The sequence below is a fragment of the Silene latifolia genome, chromosome 11 (genome assembly GCF_048544455.1).
Source record: "Silene latifolia isolate original U9 population chromosome 11, ASM4854445v1, whole genome shotgun sequence".
NCBI classification, from domain to species: Eukaryota; Viridiplantae; Streptophyta; class Magnoliopsida; order Caryophyllales; family Caryophyllaceae; genus Silene; species Silene latifolia.
This window is the reverse complement of record NC_133536.1, coordinates 35,689,833-35,700,489: the sequence shown is the minus strand read 5'-3', so window position 1 is coordinate 35,700,489 and position 10,657 is coordinate 35,689,833. Positions and strand designations below refer to the sequence as shown.

Below are 10,657 nucleotides of genomic sequence, written 5' to 3'. Positions count from 1 at the left end.
TATAGATAGGAGATTTTTCTTTTTGGTGACGATTTACGAGGGACTCGCATCGACTACTTTTGATGCGTACTGGATAAACCCCGGGTAAATATGATAGTCTACAAAAATACGTATATCAGATAAGCCCGTTGAGAGTGACAAGCTCGAAGTCTAGAAGACATACATAGCCTTATGCCATAATTTTAAGCACTTTGTAAAATTGCTCTTAAAAAAAGGGTTAAGGCTCCGTTTGACACGACACTTCAGGTAGCTTATTTGACCAAAGTAGCTTATTTGACCAAAATTTCAGCTACCTGATTTTTTTGCAAGTGTTTGGCAAATAGCTTATTTGGTCAAATAAGGTACCTGAAACGAAATGCTACCTCAGGTAGCATTTGAGAAATCAGGTACCTGAAATGACTTATTTTCCATTTTGTACCCCTTTATTCTATAATATTAAATAATTTTCATATCCTTTTACGTTATTTTATCAAAATTAGCTACCTTTTCAACTAGTTTGCCAAACACATTTTTATATAATCAGTTACCTTATCAGCTCCTAATTTTCAGCTACCTTATCAGTTAACTTTTCAGGTTTCAGTTGGTTTTTCAGTTTTCAGCTAACTTTTCAGGTTTCAGCTACCTTTTCAAGTAATTTTGCGAAACAGAGCCTAAGTCTGAGACACTTGAGAATTTCACCCAAATAAATTTCAACCAATAAACATCACCCCACTCCTTTTGACTCCACCCCATTCTCTTTTCGCAAATTCAAGAGGAAAGGTAAATCAAATTCATATGTTCCACACACATTAGATAATTATATTAAATATAAAGATTTTTCCAATATGTGTGATTAGGGTATATATTAATAACCTAAATGTGGAAATATTAAGAACACACATTAGAAAAACGGTAGATATTAGAATAATAGATCGCATGAAATCCTACACTTAGCGAGACTCCACAATTGAGTTCAAAATAAATTTTAGGTTAGGAATATGTCCACGTTAAATCATGCATGTAATTATCTAATCTAGTATTTCTTATGTCCCAATCATTTGTTTATGTTTAATTAAAATATTCTTCACAAAGAATAAAAATGTAAACAAATGGATGAGACGGAGGGGGTACAATACACATGACACGGTAATATTAACTAGCAAATGTCGTCTTGATCCACAGGGAGTGATTGGGCAAGGCTACATTCACGGGTTGGATGCCTCAGTCCAGGTGACCTTGATTTGAATGCACCCAATAGTTTCAGTCTGACTACCATTGGGACGAGCCACAAAAGATGCAGTGCCAACGGCCACTGTCATATTAGTTATCGGATCAAACAACTCTGTTTCAATTCTAAGTTTCCGTTTTAGAGGGACAGGCGTCATACACCTTGATAAAGGGATATGGCTCCCATTCGTGTAACACGCCTTATCTTTTGACACACTAAACATAGTGATCTGAAAATATTTCTCACCAGGGTTGCGAGACTTGACGAAATCATTCCCTGCACAAATATGGCCATACAAGGCACAACCAACATCAGCAATTAAAGAAACCTCCACCGTAGCTTGTACTGCGCTTGTGAACATTACCAAGTTGACCAAAGCATGGCCGTCTCTACCATGAAGAATACCAATCATTGGTCTCCGATACAATGAGCAATACTCGGCATGGCTTATTGCGAAAAAACCCTTGCAAATTTCAAGATCATTTTGACCCTTCTTGTGATAAAGCTTAAGCCTAATAGACCAATGTCCGCCTTTAGTGCAACGATCAGGTGTCAAAGATATGGAACCATCTGGCAAAATAGAATCATCTGAAGGACCTCCCGTTCGCTTAAAGAACACAGTTTCCCCACGATGGTCATTTACGACAATACTCCCATATAGTTCGTCACTGCTGACAGGACCATGTTTGCTAAATACACGGACTGAGAAAACCTCCGCCAAATCACTCATCACTAATCTGCATCACATACATTAGTCATAAAGTTGGACTGACATCAGATGACCCTTTTAATATCATGCATGACAAGATCAGCAATCAAATCTACCAAATAAAAAGTAAGCAATGATGCAATTTGATCATGTAAACAGCAGCGTATGTAATGTCATCAAATTAGATGTATGATAATAATAATTTAATTAAGGTCGGAAATTTGAAACTAGAAGAGACTAGGAAGGATTTTAATCGTAGCTACCTCGAATTGAAACCCAGGTGTTGTTTGTTTTTCCCTTAGAAGGCCGCCTTTTGAGCACACAAATTAGGGCTTTCCTTTTGAACATTTATTTCAGAATTACCGAACTACAATTTTTTGGGTTCTCCCCAAACTTTCTGATTGATCTAACTGTGGGCCGGCTTGTTTTACCCGTCACACTTGGCTTACTACTTAAGCAGGTTTGGTCATAAAAATATAAAATTAATGGCGAATATGGACTAACAACAATATTTATAGGCTGACCCGCCAAATAAAACATTTTCTTATTATTTTTTTTTTATTTACATGCCAACTTTATATACTCACTCCGTCCCGGTCATTTGTTGTCCTTTGATTTTGGTACAAAGACCAATAAAAGGGGAGCCAATTACTAAATGACAAGTGGAATAAATTGTGTGTAAATGATCAAATTACTTATCATGTTTCTTCTTAAAATAGAAAGGACAACAATTGACCGAGACACTTTAAAATGGAAAAGGACAACAAATGACCGGGACAGAGGGAGTAATAAAAAGCTAACTAATTTCGAAGTATTCGAAGTTGAGCCCCACTAGTCTGTGGGTAGGCTCGCCTATTTTGATGGGCGGGTATGAACAACCAAACTAACCCCACTATAATGGACACGGGTAGAGCTGTTTTCGGGCCAGGCCGGGCTCACTTGGCTAGGCCTTGAACCAGTCAAGGGGAGCGATAGGCTTGCCCGGGCTGGGATATGTTTGACCCGGGCCAAGCCCATGGTGGGTGGAGGCCAGGCCGGTCTGGCGGGTTTATGTAAATTTTTTTCACTAAATAGGCGGATCGGGCCTGGTTGTGAGCAGAAAGAGTCCGCAGGGCGGGCTGGGGCAGCTTGTGCTGTTGGCCAGCTCTGATGTCACACGGGAAATAAATCTAGGTCCACCAGACAATTTTTTCAAGTGTAGGCCAATTTATGTCAGACCCAAACCCACTAATTATCAACTCTAATATAGGCATATTAAACAGATTGGATGTTTGGGTAAAATATGAAGGTCGGGTGTAAATTTGATTTGAAAATTACTGGTTACGTACAAGTCAGGTTTATACAATTCTACGTCTGGAAAAAATTAAAATATACTCGTATATGCCAAATTAACACGCTTTTTTATAATAAATTTATTATTTCATTATTTATGATATCAGTAAAGATGAAACTGTAATATTTAATAGGATTGCTATCTGCTTTCTACTCCGTACCTTTTATCCCACCTTCTATAATACTCAGATTATTTTCGAGCATTTTAAATCAAGTCATTTTTTAACCGGTCTATTAGCAAGCCCTGACCTTTGTTTGAAACAAAGTCCTAACCTTTAGAACCCCCCAAAAAAAACTAATTTAAGCGCATCAACCCGCTTAAGTCAGTTTGGACAAGGTAGATTCGACCCAAAATAATATACTCCTAATATTGATGGATATTTTAGGGTTGCTTTATCTTGTTTCAACTTTTATTTATTTATTTTCATGGTTGAATTTTATTATACGTATAAATTCAAGTCTACCTTACGTGTAGATTGGTGCTTCTCAACATGGTAGATTCCGACATTGATTTCGACTTGAGCGGTGAGTTTGAGTGGGAAAACGCCGGCGACCAGGGTTGTTTTGGAACATCTCTTTTCGAGGTTATCAATGTAAGGATTAACAAAAATATAGAGGTTTATGGTACATTTAGAATTGAAGATGACCAGGGTACTTTCTACTATTTCTATAACAGACCCGTGGATTGTGAGTCCGTCACACCAAATAATGCTGCCCTATCGCTTATGCAGCCACCTCGGGTAATCCCCGCTGACGGCACTATTACTTTCTCCATAGACCTAAAAGACAAGTATGGTCATGAATTTGTTAGCGGATCGTTTACCTTGGATCTTATGGATAAAAGCATCGGTGATATTTTTGATAAATATCTTGTGGCTCGTATCAATGGGAGCGTAGGATCGGCATTGGTTTATTACACAATCCCTCTTGTTGCCCTGACTGCCCGTGTTGAAATTCGACTCATTAAAAGCGACAATGGTAAGGGGCATTCTGATGTGAAAGAAGGAAGAATTATTGCTTATTATGGAGATGGTTATGATAATTCTAGTGATTATGAAGTGAAGAAACATTCGAGGTTCCTGTTATACGAGACAACATCCAAGGATAATCCTTTGCAGCTCAAGGATAAGGATATACTCCCACTTTCGAGGTCAACTGTCGTTGTGCCTTCCCGTCACTTGCTTGTTATTGAAATGGACTTGGAGTTTCATCATTCGGATGGTCGGTCAGACCATCTTCAATCTTTTGAAATTCAAGCTCTAACATGCATATACGATGGGCATCGTCAAGAGATTGAACTGAATTATGCAACTTTAAAAGTAAGAGTTACTTTTGGTTTTGGACGTTCTTACCGGTAGATTTTATGCCTTCCGGAGTTCCCTTCTTATGTGTCCAGCTACTAAGTTAAATCTGATTTATGTAGTCGGGCGTCTAAATTAATCTTAATTAATTACTCTATTTTTTTTCATACGTTTAGAGGTAATGGACAATGCGATAACAATTTTCTGCCTTCTGAATGTTTCACCTGACATAGCAGGGTAGATAAATGAAAGGATGAAATGTGAACTTATGCGTTCTAAGCAGAGAGTGGTGTCGTATTTGAATTAGCTAGTAGCATATCATTCCTAAACCATGCTCGTGATGCTCCCGGTGTACATAAAAACATCGCTTGTTATAGTTGTTGTCTATACTCCAGTTATAGAACAAAACTGTCATTGACACAAAAAGAAGAATGCCTCTTGATACATAAATAAAGACGTCAGACAACCTAGTTTGTGAACGAAATCCGTTCGGTACCAATAGATTTGGTTTCAACCCTGTACCATTTGGAGAAAAAATGGTTACTATGGCAGGCATCCATTCAGTACCATATGGATCAACAGAGTTAAAATCTCATTCATGAAACAGTATATGTTTTACAGAAACTGAAACAACTATCCAGAGCAGTTGGATCAGCAAAACAGGTGTTCAAATACCATAAAGAAAGCGAACCTACAGAAGAGCTTTTATCCAAATACAAGCCTAAGTTGTACGCACAACATGAACGAGATGATTGTCGCATACTAACTACACTTCTAGTTCTGAATTTCTGATACACTAATTTATCTCACATTTTCTCGTGAGAAACCCATCTGAGTGCCCAATAGTCACATGTTAAAATTGGTAATAAAGGAAAATTTACATCAATAATTCTCTAAGTACGGTAATAATGAGTTTGATTTTTAATTCCTCATGATGCATTGATTTAAATCTTTCAATTATTAACATCTTAACCCGTGCTTATTGGACACATTTTAGAAAAATCCTTACGGAGTAATTACATTAGTGAGCAAAGCTTTTAGTTGTTTGTTTAGTCCATGAGTATTGTTTTCAATCATCTGTCATGGATTCATGGGCATTGGGTATGCGACGTCAAACACTGACGCAGTTATTCAGTGGAAACAGTGTATAGGGAAGACATCTAAACGAATGGAAAACTAGAGAAATGATGAATTACCAGAGGCTTATAGAACACATTCATTCTTATCATAATATTAATGTTTTCATACAGCTAAACGGAGTACAAATGCATAAATTAAAGCAAACTACAGATCTTATCTAATAATTAGATTAATTTCTGACACCTGACTGCGCAAATCAGATTCAACTTGGTTACAGGATTCATAAAAAAAGATAAAGATACTCCCCAAGACATAAAACCCCTACCAGGAGCAGGGTTCTTCAGCAGAAAAAGTAACTGATACTTTCAAAGTTGCATTATTCAGTTTAATATCTCGGAAAAGCCCGTCATATGGGCATGCAAGAGTTTGAATTTCATAACCTTTCAGATGGTCTGTGTCACCATCTGAATGATGAAACTTCAAGTCCATTTCAATTATTATAAAGCAACGGGCAGGCACAACCACAAATGGCCTCGAAAGAGGGAGTAGATCCTTATCTTTGAGTTGCAAACTTATATCGTTGGCTGTTGTCTCATAAAGTGTGAACCACGAATATGGCTTCACTTCATCATCATCATCACAATTGTCATAATCGTTTCCATAACGAGCAACAATTTTTCCTTCCACATCAGAATGGCCGATACCCTTGTCGCCTTTGATGAGTTGAATTTCAATTCTGGATCTAAGGGCAACAAGAGGCAGTGTGTAATATACTGATGCTGATCCCACATTCCCATCAATACGAGCCATTCGATATTTATTAAAAATGTCAGCGTTCTTTTCATCGGCAAGATCCAAAGTAAATGATCCTTTAACGAATTCAATACCATACTTGTCCTTGAGATCTAAAGAAAGAGTAATTGTACCACCAGCAGGGATTAGGCGAGGCGGCTGCGTAAGAGATAGTAAGCTACTATTTGGATGGACAGAATGACAATCCATTGGCAGTTTGTTATAGAAATCCAAGGTACCATATTCATCTTCAACTCTAAAAGTACCATAGACCTCTATTTTTTGGTTGATCCTTACATTGAAAACCTCAAATAGATATGTTCCAAAACAACCCAGTTCACCTGCCTTTTCCTCGTCAAACTTCAAGTCCATCATATAATCCATGTCGAGAGTGACCAGTCTACAGGTAAGGTAGTCATAACACAAGTTGAGTCTCAAACACAATAAATTTCCAACATTAAATCACGTTAATAGAGCACGGTAGTCAGAATTTGAAGAGTAATTATTGTACAGAGAACATGAATAAGTCAATTACTCGTAAAAAATTCATGGAATTAACACAAATGAAAACTAAAGGCTGAATTTTCACATATAAAAGCAGGAAACACATACAAAGACTTGAAATTTATTAAAATTGAATCATGAAAATAAATAAATATTGAAACAAGAAAAAGCAAAAAGCAAAAAAGACTAAAATATCATTGCATGGAATTATGGAAACAAGAATTTACCTGGAGTTGAGGACAAGGAGGGAACCCTTGTATCTAGAGGCTGCTTCTTCTTCTTTCTCACAGATGAGGGTTTCTAACCCCTATATACCTCGTCTAAGACGTTGGGTCGAATCAACCTTGTCCAAACAAGCTAAAACGGGTTGTTGGGCTTAAATTTCATGTTTTAATTTCTAAGCCATGTTAGCCCAACCTGGATAAAAAACCAATCCGCAAATTGATTGAAAATCGGGCTGCGATACGTCGTCGATGATTTAAAAAAAAAAAGACCAAACTACCCTTACTCTATCTCTCTATTTTCCTCTTCCCTCTTTTTAGTTATTCAAAACCTATTTTCTTCCAAAACCCCGAATCGTCACAACCACCGCCATGGTCACTGCCACCGCACCATCACGCCGTCACTGCCACTACTACCACACCATCGCCGTCGTCGAAGCCCTTTGCCCACCGTGACACCGAACGAACTACCAAGTTCAAGTACGTCTCCATCCCTTTTTGCAATTCGTTTATTTTTAATTAGTTTAGGATTAATTAGATTATAATTGTTTGTTTGCCCAGATTGTTGTGTCTAATTGGATTAGTTTGTTGTTGTTATTTGAATTAGTTTAGTTGTTTTTTATTTGAATTAGTTAATTATTAGGATTATTTAACAAGAATACTCCAAACTATTGACCGTTTTCTCAAAATACTCCGAACTTCAAATTAACTCACAATAAACTATACTATTAGACCCCTCTTCTCATATTACACTTGAGTTACCGGCTACCTGTTTGGCAAGTCACTACCTTTCATTCTCCATACAAATCCAGCAATGACCCACCCTACCCTTGTCATCACCAACAACACAACTGCAGTCACCATCCACCCAGAACCACCTTGTTCATCGGGCTTTGACAGTCTAGGTACTCTTCGAGCAAGAAGTCCCCATTAAAAACACCCAAACCTTGAACTGGAAAATCCAAAGACGTCATAGAGGAAACAAATGATTAATGTTGATGCAATTTCTTCAACTCTTTAGCTGGCTAACATTAAAAGTTTATAAATCCAAAGAAAATGTTCAAATTTCTTGATTAAATTTATTATTATGCTAGATTTTGGTGCTAATAAATCTGTGTTTTCAATAAAATCCTCCAACAACCTTTCGACCCCCAAATTAACATTTATCCCCAAATTGATTTGGGGATCTAGGGTTGTGTTAAATTACCTCAATTGTTGGTGAAAGAGTACGGGGACGGCGAGGAGATGCAAGGCTCGTCTGTCAAGAAGCACGAGGTCGAGGTCGGAGTTACAGTGGTCGACAGCACAAATTACGAGGCACAGCTGCCGACCTGCCGTCGAATCTGCTTTATAGACGAAAATTGGGAGATAAGGAGGTGAGGTTTGAGAATAGTGGTCTACGATAGAAAATTGCGGCAGTTGCGAGTGGTTGCAGTGATGAATGGTGGTTGAATATGGTGTGGGGATATGGCTGGTGAATGGAGAAGAACGGAGTGATAATGGTTGGAACTTGCAAGGGTGATGGAGGACCCACTTAAATTTTTTTAACCTGATTTTACAGGTTGAAAATGCCACAAGTATAATCCGAGAAGAAGAGGGTAATTGTATGGTTTACTGAGTTAAAATGAAGTTCAGAGTATTTTGAGAAGACGGTCAATAGTATAGAGTATTCTTATTAAATAACCCTAATTATTATTGGCGAATTATTTTTTGTTGTTGAAGTTGTTTTATGTCGTTATCGTTGTTTTGCGTTGTTGTTGATGATGATGATGATGTCGTATCAATGGAGGAGGGTGATGGACGTTGTTGGTATTGTGTGTTGTTGTTGGTGTGGGTGATGGACGTTGATCTTCAACGTCTGTCATGGTGACAGATGATGGCTTTCAAAGTGAGGGTTGGGTAGGGATGATGAAGATGGGCATCTGGGTGGGAGATGGGCAATGAAGATGGGCGTCTTCATGGGTGTTCGACAATGAATGTCGACGTCTGTGGTGGGAGGACGTGTATGCCCCGCGTCTAAACTTGCCAAGGACGTTGGGTTTCATTTGACCTGGTCACAGACAATGAAACGCAACATCTTACCCATGGTCGGACTTTGAAATTCATTGTCCGTCTATGGTTCAAACTTTTAGTTTTGTTTAGACCGTTAATTTTGTATTTAAATGGGTAATTTTTTTGTATTAAAAGCTTTTTATTTGTATTTATCTAGCGTTTTAATATCGTTAATGCAGATAGTCTTGGGCTTGGTTCTTGGTTGCTATAACTTTGAATATAAGTGTCTTGATCTTGCGTTCTAGTTACTATAACTTTGATAGTCTTATGTTAAGGGGGGGGGGGGGGGGGGGGGACTTATCTTAAGTCACAAATCATAGACTTGTCATCATCAATAATGGGAAATTTGTTGGGCCATATAGTTATACCAGCTTAAACTCGTGCAAAGTTGCACGGGCGTGTAAATGAATATATATAAATATCTAATGTTATGAAATATTATTATGTAATATTATATGGATGTCCATATGTTAGAATATTCTAGAGAAATTATATTATGGAAACTCTACCCTATTATATGTGTATATATAAACCCCCTCATAATGCAATAATACACAGTTCTGTCTCCCTTACCATCTCTCTTTTCTTCTCTCTACGTTTTCTCTATAAGTATATCTTGTCTTTATTTTACAATACGCAGCACGAGTCTCTAACCTATCGTATATTTTATTCACCGAAATGGTAAGACCTTATGTGTTTAATTTTATTCTCATAGACACAGATGGTATTTTGAGTCCAAAGAAACAAAATAACCTAATCTCTATGTTTGCCGCAATTTTTGTGCTCAATAAACTACTATCTACACGCATTATTACACGTAGTTTGTCATGCTCAATATGTCTACATGTAATCATTATGTTATTTTATACGTATTTTGTTTTAGACCCATCGCAAATTTGTCACGCAGTATTTATTGTCTTCTGTCCCGTAATATGTACATGTAATAAAGTGCAAACCAGACATGTATATTTTATTTACGTGTGATTTGTTAAACATTAAAATAAGTACTCAAGATTAATTATGTTTCAAATCACGTATCAAGAATTTTAATAAAGTAGATTGATGCATAGAAATTTTAATTAGCTATTGTTAATATTTAATATTATAGTATGCAACATTGTTTTATATAATTAATTATGTCGTATTTTACGAACTCGAATTTGTGGTTAACAATTTTGAAAAAGGACATATTAAATAATTTTGGATTTGAATTTCAAAATATTTATTTTACAAAGATGAGCAGATATGTCTATATTACTTATAACTTTGGTCAGAAGTTCAAAGTTTTGAAGGTGTGTAATAATTTAACACGTCTCATCAATACAATATTTTCATATTGTATAAGTGAAAGTGGCCAGAAGTCCACAGGTAAATGTTATTCATACTGTATAAGTGTAAGTGGTCAGAAGTCCACGTTTATGAGTATATGAACCGCCTTTCAATTTAAAGCGGTCTTTAT

At 37.0% G+C, this 10,657-nt stretch overlaps 2 protein-coding genes across 2 annotated transcripts; both read right to left on the bottom strand.

Annotated features, from left to right (window-relative positions):
- Nucleotides 1-985: 985 nt before the first annotated feature.
- On the bottom strand, nucleotides 986-2,277 carry LOC141614784 (uncharacterized). Its single transcript, XM_074433532.1, has 2 exons — nucleotides 2,180-2,277; nucleotides 986-1,944 (listed from the first exon to the last, which is right to left on the bottom strand). The coding sequence occupies exon 2, from the start codon at nucleotides 1,935-1,937 to the stop codon at nucleotides 1,185-1,187; it is 753 nt and encodes a 250-aa protein (XP_074289633.1). The 5' UTR covers nucleotides 1,938-1,944; nucleotides 2,180-2,277; the 3' UTR covers nucleotides 986-1,184.
- Nucleotides 2,278-5,752: 3,475 nt separating this feature from the next.
- Nucleotides 5,753-7,244, bottom strand: LOC141611517 (uncharacterized). The gene is made up of 2 exons (XM_074430070.1): nucleotides 7,153-7,244; nucleotides 5,753-6,821 (listed from the first exon to the last, which is right to left on the bottom strand). The coding sequence occupies exon 2, from the start codon at nucleotides 6,803-6,805 to the stop codon at nucleotides 5,951-5,953; it is 855 nt and encodes a 284-aa protein (XP_074286171.1). The 5' UTR covers nucleotides 6,806-6,821; nucleotides 7,153-7,244; the 3' UTR covers nucleotides 5,753-5,950.
- Between the last annotated feature and the right edge of the window lie 3,413 nt (nucleotides 7,245-10,657).

What these genes read in the sequence shown, in the direction of transcription:
- LOC141614784 (XM_074433532.1), bottom strand. Translation starts at nt 1,937, where the DNA reads ATGAGTGATTTGGCGGAGGTTTTCTCAGTCCGTGTATTTAGCAAACAT.
- LOC141611517 (XM_074430070.1), bottom strand. Translation starts at nt 6,805, where the DNA reads ATGGATTATATGATGGACTTGAAGTTTGACGAGGAAAAGGCAGGTGAA.